General features: G+C 46.4%; 8 protein-coding genes and 2 non-coding genes across 10 annotated transcripts; 4 read left to right on the top strand and 6 right to left on the bottom strand.

Annotated features, from left to right (window-relative positions):
• The first annotated feature begins 900 nt into the window (after positions 1 to 900).
• BX661DRAFT_77368 (uncharacterized protein) lies at positions 901 to 2,181 on the top strand. The gene has a single exon (XM_051539478.1). It carries the CDS (start codon positions 1,387 to 1,389, stop codon positions 2,089 to 2,091), a length of 705 nt encoding a protein of 234 aa, XP_051388660.1. The 5' UTR covers positions 901 to 1,386; the 3' UTR covers positions 2,092 to 2,181.
• A 203-nt stretch (positions 2,182 to 2,384) lies between these two features.
• Positions 2,385 to 2,595, bottom strand: BX661DRAFT_189385 (uncharacterized protein; the record flags this gene model as incomplete). The annotated part of the gene is made up of 1 exon (XM_051537564.1): positions 2,385 to 2,595. A coding segment is annotated over exon 1 (182 nt), but the record flags the coding sequence as incomplete, so codon positions are not given.
• A 1,739-nt stretch (positions 2,596 to 4,334) lies between these two features.
• On the top strand, positions 4,335 to 8,365 carry BX661DRAFT_189383 (uncharacterized protein). Its single transcript, XM_051537563.1, has one exon. It carries the CDS (start codon positions 4,806 to 4,808, stop codon positions 8,310 to 8,312), a length of 3,507 nt encoding a protein of 1,168 aa, XP_051388658.1. The 5' UTR covers positions 4,335 to 4,805; the 3' UTR covers positions 8,313 to 8,365.
• BX661DRAFT_146836 (ChaC-like protein) lies at positions 8,354 to 9,025 on the bottom strand (the record flags this gene model as incomplete). The annotated part of the gene is made up of 1 exon (XM_051533193.1): positions 8,354 to 9,025. One exon carries the CDS (start codon positions 9,023 to 9,025, stop codon positions 8,354 to 8,356), a length of 672 nt encoding a protein of 223 aa, XP_051388657.1.
• Positions 9,026 to 9,278: 253 nt separating this feature from the next.
• BX661DRAFT_173683 (transferase family-domain-containing protein) lies at positions 9,279 to 10,700 on the bottom strand (the record flags this gene model as incomplete). The annotated part of the gene is made up of 1 exon (XM_051533885.1): positions 9,279 to 10,700. The coding sequence occupies one exon, from the start codon at positions 10,698 to 10,700 to the stop codon at positions 9,279 to 9,281; it is 1,422 nt and encodes a 473-aa protein (XP_051388656.1).
• Positions 10,701 to 11,008: 308 nt separating this feature from the next.
• On the bottom strand, positions 11,009 to 11,082 carry BX661DRAFT_t135. The gene has a single exon. It is a non-coding gene; the product is annotated as a tRNA-Val (tRNA).
• Positions 11,083 to 11,411: 329 nt separating this feature from the next.
• On the top strand, positions 11,412 to 11,620 carry BX661DRAFT_189379 (uncharacterized protein; the record flags this gene model as incomplete). Its single annotated transcript, XM_051537562.1, has 1 exon — positions 11,412 to 11,620. A coding segment is annotated over one exon (182 nt), but the record flags the coding sequence as incomplete, so codon positions are not given.
• A 181-nt stretch (positions 11,621 to 11,801) lies between these two features.
• On the bottom strand, positions 11,802 to 13,082 carry BX661DRAFT_77351 (uncharacterized protein). Its single transcript, XM_051539477.1, has one exon. The coding sequence runs from the start codon at positions 12,594 to 12,596 to the stop codon at positions 11,892 to 11,894; it is 705 nt and encodes a 234-aa protein (XP_051388654.1). The 5' UTR covers positions 12,597 to 13,082; the 3' UTR covers positions 11,802 to 11,891.
• Positions 13,083 to 14,933: 1,851 nt separating this feature from the next.
• Positions 14,934 to 15,015, bottom strand: BX661DRAFT_t134. Its single transcript has one exon. It is a non-coding gene; the product is annotated as a tRNA-Ser (tRNA).
• A 177-nt stretch (positions 15,016 to 15,192) lies between these two features.
• Positions 15,193 to 16,358, top strand: BX661DRAFT_201041 (uncharacterized protein; the record flags this gene model as incomplete). Its single annotated transcript, XM_051538467.1, has 4 exons — positions 15,193 to 15,248; positions 15,414 to 15,539; positions 15,763 to 15,969; positions 16,055 to 16,358. 4 exons carry the CDS (start codon positions 15,193 to 15,195, stop codon positions 16,356 to 16,358), a joined length of 693 nt encoding a protein of 230 aa, XP_051388653.1.
• Positions 16,359 to 16,574: the final 216 nt, after the last annotated feature.

The raw sequence follows: 16,574 nt of genomic DNA, 5'->3' as shown, positions 1-16,574 counted from the left end.
CCACGACAAATTATAAAACATGTTTGGCGTGTTGAATATTTTGCACTATCCATTGGCGACTAAAAATAAATACGCAGCGCTCCAGTCAGCGAGACTTACAAAAATACGCGCCAGAATAGCTACCCGTGATTTATTTTAAAGGCAACAATGGCTGCACCAAAGTCACAACAGACGAACCGCCACCAGAACCATCTTGTGATGCTTGTGAAATTAAATTGTTGCACATCGTCCCACATTTTTCTCCCTCTATTTTCAGCCAAGCTGAAAATCGACACACAGCTTTCTTTTATCCTTTATAACTGTCCTCTTAGGCTTTATATGCTGCACACAAAAGAGCGTGCTGTCTTTTTTGCCATTCAAATGGAGGGATGCACATTTTCTGTCTTTTTATTTTTGATTCATTTGTCTCTATAAAAAGTACGAAATGAATCAAAAATAAATTGCACACCAATTCTAAGCAAATATCTACTTTTAAGCCAACTGCACATTATCAATTATTCTTCCCTCATTTTTTTGGCCAAGAAAAAAACGCTCAATGTGATACTGCTCTTTCTATTTCTTTTCTATTTCAGTACTTTTTCTTCCAAGGTCGCTTCTTTTTACGCGGCTGTTAAAAAGGCGGGCGATTCTTTAAGTCAACCACTAGCGCGAATAGTCGAGCAAGCAAAAAAAAATAAATGAAGTAGTGGTGTCTGATGCTGCGGCCAACTCTTAAAATATTCTGCGTATCCGGCCAGAGCCAGAATTATAAAAGAGAGAAAACCAGCCACATGAAAAAATATATTCTCTATCTCTTACACATTTTATTTAATAATTAGCAGCAGCCAAAAATAAGCCTATTTTTAAAAGGTCACACCGCGTTTTTAACAACGCTTTCCACACTCATAAATAATATCTAACATGCGTTTCAAGCTTTGCTACTATACCTTGCAGGGTTTTATGCCTGGTTTTTACACAACGTATTAACTGTGCACGGAATTACCATTGTTGTACCGGTGCCTTTAGAGAGACATGGCAAACGCAACGTTTGTCACGGCTTTTCTAAAGGTGCGCATGCTTTTGTACTTGGCATACCAGTTTTAGCTGTACATTTCTTTTATCAGCCCTGGCACTACATCGCTTACAAACACACTCTACAATTGCAAGATATTTTAGCAAAGCTCATACTCATTTAGATATTTGCATTCACATCCAAATAACTCAACAGAACACAACACAACACAACACAACACAACACAACACAACACAACACAACACAACACAACACACTAGTACAAGATAGAGCAAGTCAACTCATATTTTAACAAGTACACTTTCCAACAAGTACACTCTCTAGCAGATAGACCAGCACACCAGCACATCATCAAACCAGCACACAAGCAAACAATGAGTTCAAAGCGTAATTCAATGCTCTTACCCACCACCTCAAAAAACACTGACACTACGAGACCATCTAGAATGTCGCCCTTAAATCCAAATGTTCCTCAGGGGCCCTCGGCCAGTAGCACATCTACAAACACCGCTACCACTACGCTTGCTGATAGAATGGCAAGCCTTGCACATAAGAGGCCAGTGGCCTCTTTGCAGAATGGCTCATTGTCTGCAACCGCGCAGAAAATAAATACAAAGCCGGCCATCTCTTCTGAAGCATATGCAAACATGTCATTGGCTGCCAGAATGGCAATCCTGGCACCCAAGAAGCCCGTGGGCGCTACAATAACAGGCTCGACATCTGCCATTGCACTAAAGAAGAGACACGACTTGATGGCCGTGACCATTCACTATGTTGCAAAGGTCGAAAAGCAAGGGATAAAGGTAGATGAGGAGTTTAAGTACGTTTTAAATATTCCAAAGACCGCCACTCTTGTTGATTTAAAGATTGAATTTGCCCGCATTTATATTGAGATGGGCCCATTCAGCTTTGCAAACAACAAGAGTTATAATGTCACATGGAGCGGGGGCAAGTGCGTTCACGAGTTTACTGAAGCCAGCGGTAAAAGGCTGTTTCTCAAGCTTGAGAAGGGAGCCAGAATGTTTAAAATTCCAAAGAGTACCGAGTGGAACATAATAAAAAGCGAGACTAGGTTCTAATAACTACAAGTATTTGGATTTATAATTTTATATTGCACCAAACAGCGGGCCTAAGTTTAAATTACTGCTAGTCTGTCATCGACTAGGCGTATACTTTTAATAGTTTTTACAACCCTTTAGTTTTTCCTTCAATTCGTATATTTAAATATTATCAACTAAATATAAAACTAAAATTAAAACCTAGACGCTGTTGCACAGACTGCAGATATGGAAGTGGATGTCGAGGTTGGGAATCATGAAGCAAGTTTCCGTCCGCATGCCGATTGATAGAGTACTAATTGGACTATGCAGGCGTAAATTAGGGAGGCATCGTAATGATGCCCAGACATGCTCCCCATTTTGCAATGCACACGCGTGAGTGCACACACACGAAGACCACAACACTGACTTGCCAAGATACCAGTCTGCTCGCAGAAGATCCAGTTCTCCCCAACGGAGTGCACAATTGGCAATGTGCACAACAAAGGCGACGAGGCACATATATACGATGAGGCCGGCCCTAGTAGTACTTTGGAAACATCAGTAATAAATTCCTTTATAAATTCACCCCCACTTTTCTAACACTAGGCAACTAGTTCCCCTCACGCCCCCTCTTACATAACAATGGAATATGCGGTGCATTTCATACGTTTTCATAAAAACAACTAAATATTAAAATGATGTATGCAATTATGCTATTGTAAAGCTTAAGGCGTGGGCATAGTACATTTAGAATATCTTAAAAATATAATTGATGATAAACTAAAAGAGGCAGTGCCATGTGGGCAGCGCTGTGAAGGTCTTGTTGACATTTGATGTGAGCCAGCAATATCTGGAATGGACATTGTGGCCATACAGACAATCTTGATAAGCTCGGTGCTTAAAGATGGTAATAGTGGCCTGGAATGTGGGTTGGGCACCACAGCTATTATGCGAAAAAAAAATAACTGTTAAAAATTAGCGTGGTTCAATGTTAAATTATTGTATGCAAATATTTACTTTCATTTATTTCTAGAAACTGGGTATTTCAAGGAAATATTTTATTAATGCGGATACAGCACTATTTTGTATTAAGCAGTAGAATTCATTTCAGAAAATAATAAAGGCCAAGTCACACTCTATTTATAATAAAATTGTGAGTAAAGTAAAAGCTCATAGTTCCTTCCTTTTTAAGTTTACTTTACAAAATGAGCAACCAAAAATGAAAATTGCAGAGGATGAAAAAAATTTAGCTACTTTTAATAATTGCGATTTTCCATTATCTTATCTTCCATTTATTTATTTAATGGATAACATATGCAAAACACCACATTGATAGTTATATATGATTGACCATAGAAGTTGCAAACCAAAAGATGCGGGATGGTGTGGATATAATGTGCTGTCCGTAATGGGAAAAAATATAGCACTGTAGTAAATGAGCGTAATGATAACGGGTAAAGGCAAAAAACCTACAACAAATATTATTTTATTTGTTAATTGGTTTTAAACCAACACTTCTTTTTACTTGGTTCATTTGTTTTAACTAAATCCAATGTTATGTCTTCATATGTAAAACCTATCATACACTTTTTTTTAGTTTTAAAAGTTATTTTGCCGGATTCTGAACTAAACACAACTTTAAATAAAGTCTTTGAATGAGATTCAATATAAAGGGTATTGTGACAAACATCACCTTTTTCATATCGTAATTCAAAAGTTTTCCAATCTATATTAGGATAATCACATGTCAATGTATTGTGAACATCCATTATGGTTGCATTATTGTGAATATAAATTTTGGTATTAACGGATAGATTATTTCCCCCAGCCATGATTGTAATGAAAGGTTAAAGCCTATTGTTGCGTCAACGTTTTGTGTATTGCTTGATGTTATGCGTTTTCCTGCATAAACCTTACTGGAAATTACAGAAAATATAATGCGATGGAGAAAATAGGTGTGTTGGCAATATTAAGCAGACAATGAAGTTTACAATTTTTTTGGTTGGATAATAGGAGAAGTGGGAATTGTCTTGCTTATATACATTATAAATGGCAGATTTGGTGTATAATGAGGTGGTTTAATATTCCTAGTAAGGCATGGCTGCCACAAACTAGCAGTGTTGCGATATTGAATGCTATTTTTAGGTCGTGGTATTTTTACACAGCCCTTTATTTTATAAAAAAATCGGATGGGTTCTTTGGAACATTTATTTATAAAGTCACTCGGCAAGCTCATTGTATAAAGACAAGTGCGCGTTCGCCCAAAGTCTTTTCTTGCATTTGTTTGAATTATTTGATGAAACGAAAGAGACAGTCAAAGGATTTTGCAGCGGGGGCCGGAAGGTTGGTTGCCACTTTTACAATTTGCGTTTTTCTCTTCCCCTTGCCATTTATGAATTATTATATAAAATGAGTGGGTTCAAACATTCCAAGCCAAGTGCCATATCGAACTAAAATTATTGATTTGTTTTTACTTTGGGTCCAACTCACACTGTTTTTTCACGCTACGTATCGTGGGCAATCGAATTCATTTTAAAGCTTGATTTTTATGGCCAAACATGTTGATTGGACAAACAAGATGGCGAAAAACGTAAAAAATGAATGGAGAGCAGCGCGAAAACTTGTGGAAAAAAAGAGCACCACCCTTTATTTTAAACGCGATTCCAATTTATTTTTATATACTTTTATTCCCCTTTTTCGATTTTGGCAAATCATTTCGCAATTTATTCAAGAACTTTGTTTATTTCTAAGCTATGCCTCCGACCAAGCGTGGGCAGAAGCGCGAGCCCAACCACACGGTAGTCGAACCTGAACCCAACAATAAACACAGTATAGACAGCGACGACGACAACAGCGATCCTGACGCCTCGGAGGATATTCCAATCTCAAAGAAGCGCGGAAGGAGAGCAGCGAACGACAACGGCAACTGCAGCAACGAAACCCAGCACAATTCCAATGAATACCGGGCTGGCTCGATAATGCACATTTCGCTGCGCAATTTCGTCACATACGACAGTATCGAACTGTCGCCTGGGCCCAACATGAACATGATCATTGGACCCAACGGCACCGGCAAGAGCACGATTGTGTGCGCCATAGCGCTTGGGCTGGGCGAGAAGACGTCGGTGCTCGGCAGAGCCAAGGACATATCGGAGTTTGTCAAGCACGGGCATGAGCGGGGTCATATTGAGATCACCCTGGCAGGGCACGGCGGGGCGACTGCGGGCGACAGCGGCGTGGTGAAGATTGCGCGCGAGATCATCCGCGAGGGCAACAAGTCGACGTGGCATATTAACGGGCGCCACGCTACGGCAACGGAGGTGGCGAGGACGACGCGCGAGCTGCAGGTGCAGGTTGGCAGCCTGTGCCAGTTCTTGCCGCAGGACAGGGTGGTCGAGTTCTCAAAGTTGTCGCCGCAGGAGCTGCTCAGGGAGACGCAGGTGGCTGTAGGCCGCGAGGACCTCAAGAGCCTGCAGGCCGAGCTTGCGGTCAAGCGCGCGCAGGAGAGACAGGTGATGGATGGGATCCAGCGGTCGGCGCAGGACACGCAGGATCTGCGCAAGAAGAACGAGCTGCTCGAGCGCGACGTGCAGCGGTGGCAGGAGCGCCTGGCGGCCGAGTCGCAGCTGCGCATACTGACAGCCCTCGTCCCGGTGGCGCGCTACACTGAGGCAAAGGCCGGCCATGACCGCGCCAAGGAGGCGCGTCGGCTCGCCCTTGCTGCCTACCAGCAGGCAATGAACGCAACGGGCCCTGCCGAGGAGGAGCTTGAGGAGCTCGAGGCCAAGATCGCCAAGAGCGAGAACCAGCGGCGCCAGCTTTCGGGCAGGCGCGAGACGCTGGAGCGCGATGCGCGCCGCCAGATGGGGAAGCTCACGCAGCTCGAGACGGCGCATCGCGACCTCAACTCCGAGATGGACGAGCTCAAGAAGAGTGCACAGCGGCGCCGCGAGAAGATCGCTGCGCTCAGGGCAGAGGTTGCCCGGCTCGAGGCGGCGCACGCAGAGGAGCAGCCACCAGACGAGGCCGCTTCCGAGGACGCACGGCGGCGGCTCGCCGACCTGCGCGACCGCAAGATGCAGCTGAACAACGAGATTGTCGCGGTGCAGGAGGAGCAGACAGCGCTGATGGCGTCGGGACAGCGCATCAACCGCCAGCTCGAGCAGTGCGGCCAGCAGCTGAAGGACCTTGACAACGTGGCCTTGAAGCGGCGTGAGGGCCTGCGCCGCTTCCACAACGACAGCTACCGCGCGCTCGAATGGGTCGAGGCCAACCGCGACAAGTTCAAGCAGCACGTGTTTGCGCCAATCTGCCTCGAGGCCTCGGTGCAGGACCTGCGCTACGCCAACCTGATTGAGACTCTGGCGTCGATGAGCACGCTGCGCACTTTTGTGACGCAGTGCAAGGAGGATTACCAGACGCTCACGCGCCACGCCATTGACACCATGCGCCTGCGCATCGATGTGGTCTGCAATAACAGGAGCCTGAACTCCTTCCTCCCGCCGCACCCAAGTGAGGCAATCAGAAGCTTGGGCTTTGACGGGTACGCGCTGGACTTTATCGAGGCGCCGCGCCCGGTTCTGGCGGCCATGTGCGTCCGCGACAACATCCACGAGATCCCGATTGCTCTGGGCAATGTTGACAACGAGGCCATCGGGGCGAACCACATGTTCGGCGAGTACATTGCCTGCGGAGTCCGTTCCAAGGTCACCCGCGGGCGCTACGGCTCGCGCGCTGCCTCGGTCATGACGTCGCGTGTCAAGAACCAAGCGCGGCTCCTGTCCGCTTCGGGCGAGACCGAAGAGACACAGGCAGTTCGGGAGCGCTGCAGCAAGGAGATCGACGACTTCCGCGACCAGCTGCAGGCCAACGAGCAGAAGATGAAAAAGATCAGCCAAATGGACCAGAAGGTGCGTAATGCACATCGCCAGATCGAGGCGCAGGAGGACGAGCTGCGCCAGGAGCTCGGGCGGAGAAAAGAAGCGCTGCGCACTTGGGAGCGCCATCGGGTTCAGCTGGAGACCAAGCAATTGATGTTGAGGGAGGCCGTCGAAGAGGACCGTCAGGAGGCCAATGGCGGCACTCAGGCCCAGCGGCGGCAGCGCCAGCAGATTGCCCAGCGGCTCAAGGACAATGCCCACCAACGGGCGGACATCATTGCAGTCATAGCCGATGCTGCCAAAGAGTTGGTCGATGACATCCACAAAATGGTGGCCACCGGCCTCGCCGGCCTCAAGGATGCTCGCGCCCTGGGCGAACTGCGGGCTGAGGCCGAGCGCCAGCGCGAGGCCATCACCGAATCCAAGCGGTTGTTTGACCAGGCCACCGAGGACTTCAATCTCGCGAAGCAGAACGCCAGGTCTGCGCTCGAGGAAACGCGCACGATCACTGAGGGTATGACTGATCATGAGCGGCAGGCAGTGCGCGACGCGCAGGCGGAGCGCGGCAACATGTCCTACGAGGAGCTGGACATTGAGCTGTCGACATGTCGCCAGCGGCTGAGCATGGCAGCCAACAGCGGGCTGTCCTCTCGCGTCATGGAGAACTACGAGGAGCGCAAGAAGCAGCTCGCTGAGATGATCTCCAACCAGCAGCGGCTCGAGCACGAGCTACGCAAGGTGCGCCGGAGAAAGCAGCGCCTGCGCGAACAGTGGGAGGCTCCGCTAGCCGAGATCATCTCCAAGATCGGTCACAACTTTGAGGCCATGTTTGACCAGATCGAGTGCATGGGTGAGATTCGGCTCAAGCGCGCGGGTGACGGTGTTGTGTATAACAACATCCACACCTCTGCTGCAAATGGCGACAACGACGATGGCAGTGACAATGGGCGACCAGCTGTCGTGCCACAGGACGACGAGGACTACAGCAACTGGGGTGTCGAAATCCGCGTTGCGTTCCGCAAAAACGAGGCGCTGCAGGCGCTGGACAACCACCGGCAGTCTGGTGGCGAACGCGCAGTGTCAACCATCCTGTACCTGCAGTCGCTGCAGTCGCTGGTCGCAGCGCCCTTCCGCGTAGTCGACGAGATTAACCAGGGCATGGACCAGCGCAACGAGCGCCTGGTGCACCGTCTGATCGTCGATACCGCGTGCAAGAAGGGATCGTCGCAATATTTTTTGATCACGCCGAAGCTGCTGCCGGACCTCAGCTACCACCCGCTGATGAAGGTCCTGTGCATTTTCAACGGCGAGTGGCAGCCTGAGGCCTTCAACTTCAACAAGTACATTACCAATGCCCGCCGGCAACCCACTCACGCTTAAAGCGCTCACTGACTCTGTTGTTTTTATTCCATTTGTTTTATTTATTTATTCAACTGCTTGTTTAATATTATATTGTTCACCATCATTTCCAACTGCGCGAGGTACGGGTCAACCGCATCGGGGTCCTTGTCGCGCAACGCGTTGCACAGCTTGAACAGGTACTCGCGGTTGGTTCCTGAAGGCCCCTCAGCACGCGCAATTACCCAGGCAGTGTCCTCGATTGATGATGCACCGGCGAAAGATGGATTGCTACTTACTCCGACATATACCATGACTTGGCTCAACACTGGCACCGTGTCGCTATCACTGCCAAAAACATCGACAAAATCAATCGTGTATCCATCCTTCTCACGGAAATCCAAGTGCTCCTTGACTGCCCGCTCCATACCGCTCTTCACCTTGTACGCCATGCCCCAGCACGCCACGTCGTCTGCGACTGTGTCCTTGGAGAAAATTATATTCCACTCACAGGCTGGGATCAGAGTGCATACTCTTCCAGGGTTCTCGTCAGTGCCACGGTGGTCGTGCGACTCTTGCAGGAATGCTCGCTTGCGGCCCTTGATGTATCCGAATACCTGCTCTTCGACTGGGAAATCGACCCTGTAGATGATGGACCCGTAGCCAAAGACCCATAGAGGCTGGTTGTTCTCCCAGGGCGTGCCCAGGGCGATGGTTGTCGGTGCTGGGTTGTGTGTAACCGCGGAGATCGTCATCTGATTATTTAGTCAGGTAAAGTTAAAACAGTAACAAGAAAGAGTATTGAAATCGATGCGGAAAAAACAAAATGAAAAACAGAAGAAAAGAAAGAGAATAGTAAAGAAAAAAATTGAAGCAGCAGCCGATGATAGTATACAGCACACTAAAGGAAATGGACCATGGATATCATCCAGTCTGCGACCCAGCCAATGTAGTGGTACATCCATTTTAATCGAATAGAATTTGTTCACGTTTTCCGCAATTACTAAATCAATCGCCTATCAGCTCGCAGCGCTGGTTCCACGCGGCATCGGCGCACAAAGCGTCCATCGCCGGCCCTTCAAGAGTCACGTACAGATGCAGCGAACTGTACTCCGATGCTGGCCCCTTTGCTGATGCTGGAGGGCCGGGAAATATAATGATGTAGTTGGGCCTGGGATTGATCGAGCGCGTCATGGTCGGACGCCCGGCGCCGAAATCAGCGTCATAAACAGGAATCCTGTTCATACACGATACACCCACAGTGCGGTGGTTAGTGTCGAGGCCAGGAAACCAAAAGTGGCGCCAAGGCTCCTTTGTGCCGCACGCCGCCATACGGCTGTACTCCGCGTTGACCCAGCGCATTGCGGCCTGCAGATATTCTGGTGAGTACTTGCCCAGGCTCAGGCGCACGCGCCGGGCGAGCACTGGGAATTGGTCGTTATCCATGATCTCGCCTGCCACTACCTGGCACTCGGCCAGGATCAGTGGAGACCCAAGCCCACGCAATGGCAGGCCTAGCACGCGCCGCATGTCCATTGTCTGGAAGACCGTCCAGTCGCCGGCCTCATACACGCGGCTATTCGTGTTGGCCTGCGCAACACACTGCACTACAAACGCCGCCAGAACGTTGTTCGACGACACCCACTCGCCCTCATTCAGAACGCCGCTGTCAACCACCTGCTGTTTAAGGTGGGCGATGCTGGCTGTGGATATCTCAAACACGCACGCGCGCATGCTTTTTCCCACTACGGGTTTGGATATGTCGGTTGCAATCTCAGATGGTGTCTTGGACGCGTCAGCACATATTTCTGCCGGGGGAAGAGCGCTGCGCGTGTTGATAGTCTTTGGGGTGGACTGCGTCTCAAGGTCCAATGGAATTGACATAAAGCCCAGCCCACTTTTGTGGCACCTGGCCCAGTGCGAGATAAAGTTGAACATTGCGTTCCCGTCAAACACCACATGATTTGTCATAGTGAACAGCGCCAAGCCGCCGTCCGCCAGATAGCTGACCTTGATCATCAGCATCGGCTTGTCAAATTCCTTGCTGATGATACCGCTTGGAACATCCATATCGATGCCGTGCTGCTTGGCCAGTGAGTACGAAAACCCACGGCTCTTGATCTCCGAGTACGAGACCGACAGCACATCCTGGAACTCAAGTGTCGGCGGGTTGCTGTTGCTGGGGTCGTAGTCAATCGACACGGTTGAGTCCGAGTGAATGCAGAACCTGCCAAGCAAAAGCGGACACCCGTGTAGTGCGGTTGCCAGCGAGCTGTGTAGCCGGTCCCGCGACATGATGGTAGATAGCTGCGGGCTGGGCGCGTAATATTGAATGGCAGGTTTGTAAAACTGAAACATGAACTGCGTGTCGCTTGTGATGTGCTTGCTGACCGCCAGAGCCGGAAGCAACTTGCCCATGTTGACGTGCATTTTTTTGGCTTTAAACACAAGGATGTGAATATTTCAAAATGAAAAGTTGATAGCGCTGTACGTGTCTTTAAAAAATAGTAGAAAATGGCAAAAAATAAATATTGAAAAAGAAAAAGAAACTAAGCACAGGTTCCAGTCTTCGCGGCAGAGTTTGTGTGTATATAAACAAATAAAGAATGCTATTTCAGAATTGCCCTCCCCCTTGCGGTATGCACAAATATAAACAAGGATAACATTGGTGTTGGTTACTTTTGTTTGCCAGCGCCACAAATGATCAGCCGAATAAAAAAAGAAGGAAAAACAAAAAATGTTTCAATCCAGGATCGAACTGGAGACCTTACGCGTGTGAGGCGTACGTGATAACCGACTACACCATTGAAACAAGTGCGAATTCCAGCTATTAGCTAATTTCTATTTAGCTTAATTACAAATTAATAATGAAGTAAAAGCATAAATTAAGTAATTTTGGCAGAAAGCAAATTTTTACTGTTAAATTCTACGATAAACATTTTATATTAAAAACAAGGTTTTGAGGAAATACCAAAATAACTTTAAAGTTGGCTGTCTGGCCAATTTTTTGTATCATGTTTTTATGTAAGAGGGGGCGTGAGGGGAACTAGTTGCCTAGTGTTAGAAAAGTGGGGGTGAATTTATAAAGGAATTTATTACTGATGTTTCCAAAGTACTACTAGGGCCGGCCTCATCGTATATATGTGCCTCGTCGCCTTTGTTGTGCACATTGCCAATTGTGCACTCCGTTGGGGAGAACTGGATCTTCTGCGAGCAGACTGGTATCTTGGCAAGTCAGTGTTGTGGTCTTCGTGTGTGTGCACTCACGCGTGTGCATTGCAAAATGGGGAGCATGTCTGGGCATCATTACGATGCCTCCCTAATTTACGCCTGCATAGTCCAATTAGTACTCTATCAATCGGCATGCGGACGGAAACTTGCTTCATGATTCCCAACCTCGACATCCACTTCCATATCTGCAGTCTGTGCAACAGCGTCTAGGTTTTAATTTTAGTTTTATATTTAGTTGATAATATTTAAATATACGAATTGAAGGAAAAACTAAAGGGTTGTAAAAACTATTAAAAGTATACGCCTAGTCGATGACAGACTAGCAGTAATTTAAACTTAGGCCCGCTGTTTGGTGCAATATAAAATTATAAATCCAAATACTTGTAGTTATTAGAACCTAGTCTCGCTTTTTATTATGTTCCACTCGGTACTCTTTGGAATTTTAAACATTCTGGCTCCCTTCTCAAGCTTGAGAAACAGCCTTTTACCGCTGGCTTCAGTAAACTCGTGAACGCACTTGCCCCCGCTCCATGTGACATTATAACTCTTGTTGTTTGCAAAGCTGAATGGGCCCATCTCAATATAAATGCGGGCAAATTCAATCTTTAAATCAACAAGAGTGGCGGTCTTTGGAATATTTAAAACGTACTTAAACTCCTCATCTACCTTTATCCCTTGCTTTTCGACCTTTGCAACATAGTGAATGGTCACGGCCATCAAGTCGTGTCTCTTCTTTAGTGCAATGGCAGATGTCGAGCCTGTTATTGTAGCGCCCACGGGCTTCTTGGGTGCCAGGATTGCCATTCTGGCAGCCAATGACATGTTTGCATATGCTTCAGAAGAGATGGCCGGCTTTGTATTTATTTTCTGCGCGGTTGCAGACAATGAGCCATTCTGCAAAGAGGCCACTGGCCTCTTATGTGCAAGGCTTGCCATTCTATCAGCAAGCGTAGTGGTAGCGGTGTTTGTAGATGTGCTACTGGCCGAGGGCCCCTGAGGAACATTTGGATTTAAGGGCGACATTCTAGATGGTCTCGTAGTGTCAGTGTTTTTTGAGGTGGTGGGTAAGAGCATTGAATTACGCTTTGAACTCATTGTTTGCTTGTGTGCTGGTTTGATGATGTGCTGGTGTGCTGGTCTATCTGCTAGAGAGTGTACTTGTTGGAAAGTGTACTTGTTAAAATATGAGTTGACTTGCTCTATCTTGTACTAGTGTGTTGTGTTGTGTTGTGTTGTGTTGTGTTGTGTTGTGTTGTGTTGTGTTGTGTTGTGTTCTGTTGAGTTATTTGGATGTGAATGCAAATATCTAAATGAGTATGAGCTTTGCTAAAATATCTTGCAATTGTAGAGTGTGTTTGTAAGCGATGTAGTGCCAGGGCTGATAAAAGAAATGTACAGCTAAAACTGGTATGCCAAGTACAAAAGCATGCGCACCTTTAGAAAAGCCGTGACAAACGTTGCGTTTGCCATGTCTCTCTAAAGGCACCGGTACAACAATGGTAATTCCGTGCACAGTTAATACGTTGTGTAAAAACCAGGCATAAAACCCTGCAAGGTATAGTAGCAAAGCTTGAAACGCATGTTAGATATTATTTATGAGTGTGGAAAGCGTTGTTAAAAACGCGGTGTGACCTTTTAAAAATAGGCTTATTTTTGGCTGCTGCTAATTATTAAATAAAATGTGTAAGAGATAGAGAATATATTTTTTCATGTGGCTGGTTTTCTCTCTTTTATAATTCTGGCTCTGGCCGGATACGCAGAATATTTTAAGAGTTGGCCGCAGCATCAGACACCACTACTTCATTTATTTTTTTTTGCTTGCTCGACTATTCGCGCTAGTGGTTGACTTAAAGAATCGCCCGCCTTTTTAACAGCCGCGTAAAAAGAAGCGACCTTGGAAGAAAAAGTACTGAAATAGAAAAGAAATAGAAAGAGCAGTATCACATTGAGCGTTTTTTTCTTGGCCAAAAAAATGAGGGAAGAATAATTGATAATGTGCAGTTGGCTTAAAAGTAGATATTTGCTTAGAATTGGTGTGCAATTTATTTTTGATTCATTTCGTACTTTTTATAGAGACAAATGAATCAAAAATAAAAAGACAGAAAATGTGCATCCCTCCATTTGAATGGCAAAAAAGACAGCACGCTCTTTTGTGTGCAGCATATAAAGCCTAAGAGGACAGTTATAAAGGATAAAAGAAAGCTGTGTGTCGATTTTCAGCTTGGCTGAAAATAGAGGGAGAAAAATGTGGGACGATGTGCAACAATTTAATTTCACAAGCATCACAAGATGGTTCTGGTGGCGGTTCGTCTGTTGTGACTTTGGTGCAGCCATTGTTGCCTTTAAAATAAATCACGGGTAGCTATTCTGGCGCGTATTTTTGTAAGTCTCGCTGACTGGAGCGCTGCGTATTTATTTTTAGTCGCCAATGGATAGTGCAAAATATTCAACACGCCAAACATGTTTTATAATTTGTCGTGGGTGTCAATGTCTGAATGTTAGTAAATTAAAGCAGGCCTACCCATGCTTCAATTGTATTTTTAAATGTCAATACTGTGGATGAAAATAGATACATCCATGCAAATTCCAAATTTTGTTTTGCAGGACAATTAATGCTTTTCCAATCGGTGCTGTTGGTTAGAATATCTGAGCAAGCGATGATTGCATCCACTCTGTACCAAGCCTGGATGCTTTTTATACTTTATCAATGTTGTTTGCCTCAATTTTTCATTTCCAAATACATACAGGTATATATCAGCTATACTCTGAAATGTAGTGTGGTCAGTGAAATAGTGAATTAGGGACACCTGTTTGTCTTTTGCCTGCTCACTTTTGGCCAAGATTAGCAGTCGTTTGAGTGATTTGTGAATGCGTCGACAGGCTGAGGGCTATCATTGCCAATAAGCATCTTTGCACGCAAAGTCACTCTCATACAAAAGCCAGCGCTCATGGCGGTTTAACACACACAATATAGACCGTTTTTGGTTGCTTTTACATGTTTTGCATTTTGTCAGTGCGTGTCTGTAAAAAAGGGACTAGCACTTGGCTGTCCTCAAGAAATGAAAGAGCAAGAGAACAAGAGAACAAGAGAACGAGAGAACAAGAGAACGAGAGAACAAGAAAACAAGAAAACAAGAAAACGAGAGAACGAGAGAACGAGAGAGCGAAGGGGGACACCCTACCAGCTAATGGGGAATTTGAATTTATGCAATTATTTGAGCGTGGCCACAAAAAGAGTGTGCTCACGACAGCGGCTGAGTTTAAAAGATGTGCATGTGCACGCTCAGACAAGCAACACAAGCACTATTTTATCCATTAAGCCGATTACTTTTGAAAAGAAGCAGAAAAAGAGAGAGCAAGCAGACACAGGGTCTGGATGAAAAACAGCAGAGCAAAACAAGGGATTAGCGGCAGAGCAAAAAAAGAATTAATCGTCAGCTACAGGATTTGAACCTGTGCGGGCAGCGCCCAACAGATTTCTAGTCTGTCGCCTTAACCACTCGGCCAAACTGACTTGATTATTGGCAAGCTATTAGCTCACTTGTTGATACTGGTGTATCTGAGACATATCCAACATGCATGTTTGTGGTTTGCCCTTGCTTGTTTTTTGTCGATAAAGTTTACTCAACGCGCGCTTACTGCCTTAAAATGTTTAACCTCCATAGCAACGTATTGCCTGGCGGATGAAAATATGAATATCAACCTCTGGCAGGGCATGTTTAGAGTGCGCAACATGCAGCTCTCGCCGTTCGTGGAAAAAGCGTGCAGTGCCAACGCAAAAAAGATCCACGGCTTGTGAGATCAGTATTAGCTACTTTCCTAGATTGACTACTTTGAAGCGCAACAGCAAACAGACATGTAAGGAAACGCTCACTTTAATGTATATGACAGCGGGCTTCTGCACACTGACAGCCTCATCTTTATGTTTTCCCATGTGTCGGACACTCGTGTTTTGACGTTTGGCCTAGTGTGCAAGCACATCCGCCAGACCGTGCCCCAGGCGACAGCCATAGCGCCCAATACTCGCGGCCACATATTGTTGGAATATAGAGAACGTTCTATGAACGTGTAGATAAAGTATAATGCTATAAAGTTTATTTAATAACAAGTGCTATGCACTGTGTGAGGTAAAGACTAGAGAGCATATTGCTCTGGTCACTGTGTGACTTATTGTTTGTGTGGCTAAACAGCCAAGACTGGTTAATCAGTTGATCGCCATCAACCAATACATATCTACTACAAGCGAGCACCAGAATCTTAGTCTGAACCATCTGATACCCGACTACATTAAGATCAACCGTGCAGTGCTCGGCAAACATTCCGGGCAAGACACCATTCTAGCTGGGGACAACATGGGCGGTGCGGTCATGGCGCATGCCACGGCACCAAGAAGACTCTTGCCAATCCGCAGCCTGGTTCTTATCGATATTGTCAAAGCCACGGCTCTGGACTCGCTGCATGTCATTCTGTCTTTTTATTCCCGCCAGGCCGCGGTATTTTGCATCCGTATTGAGTGCAACTCATTCAGACATTGACTCAGGAGCCACCCAGAGTCTCGGGTCTGTGCCGTTACTCATTGTGCAGAATGGCAGCAGATGGTCGTGGAAAACGCAGTCGATGCCCACAAAACAGTGTTGGCGAGGATGGTACACGGGGCTGTCAAGGACGCTTGTCAGTGCGCAGACTGCCAAGCTGCTGATTCTTGCTGGGTTAGACAGGCTGGATAAGGAGCTGCTGATTGCGCAAATGCAGGGCGAATTCCAGCTGGAGCTTCTGCCAGCTGCCGGCCACGCCATTCGGGAGAACCTACCCGATATGGTTGGCGACGTCGCCACACTGTTTTGGAAACGCAACTAGCCCCTAAGCACTCCTGTCCGTCGGCGGCGGTAATATAAATTAGAATGTGTAAATTGAAGCGTTAATCAAAATGGAGTATTAATTGCGAACAATTGAAAATATTGAAAAAAGCCAACTTGAACCGTGAGTCTCGACATAAAACGTGAACCTTGCGCTTGACCTACAACAGAAAATAAAGTACACAAAAAAGAAAGCGGTCAACACGACAACAAACAC

This window comes from Kickxella alabastrina (genome assembly GCF_025024165.1).
Source record: "Kickxella alabastrina strain RSA 675 chromosome Unknown BX661scaffold_40, whole genome shotgun sequence".
NCBI lineage: Eukaryota > Fungi > Kickxellomycota > Kickxellomycetes > Kickxellales > Kickxellaceae > Kickxella > Kickxella alabastrina.
This window is presented reverse-complemented; position numbering and strand designations above follow the sequence as displayed.

Excerpts from the sequence above, each read along its gene's own strand:
- BX661DRAFT_77351 (XM_051539477.1), bottom strand. The coding sequence starts at position 12,596 with ATGAGTTCAAAGCGTAATTCAATGCTCTTACCCACCACCTCAAAAAAC.
- BX661DRAFT_77368 (XM_051539478.1), top strand. The coding sequence starts at position 1,387 with ATGAGTTCAAAGCGTAATTCAATGCTCTTACCCACCACCTCAAAAAAC.
- BX661DRAFT_189383 (XM_051537563.1), top strand. The coding sequence starts at position 4,806 with ATGCCTCCGACCAAGCGTGGGCAGAAGCGCGAGCCCAACCACACGGTA.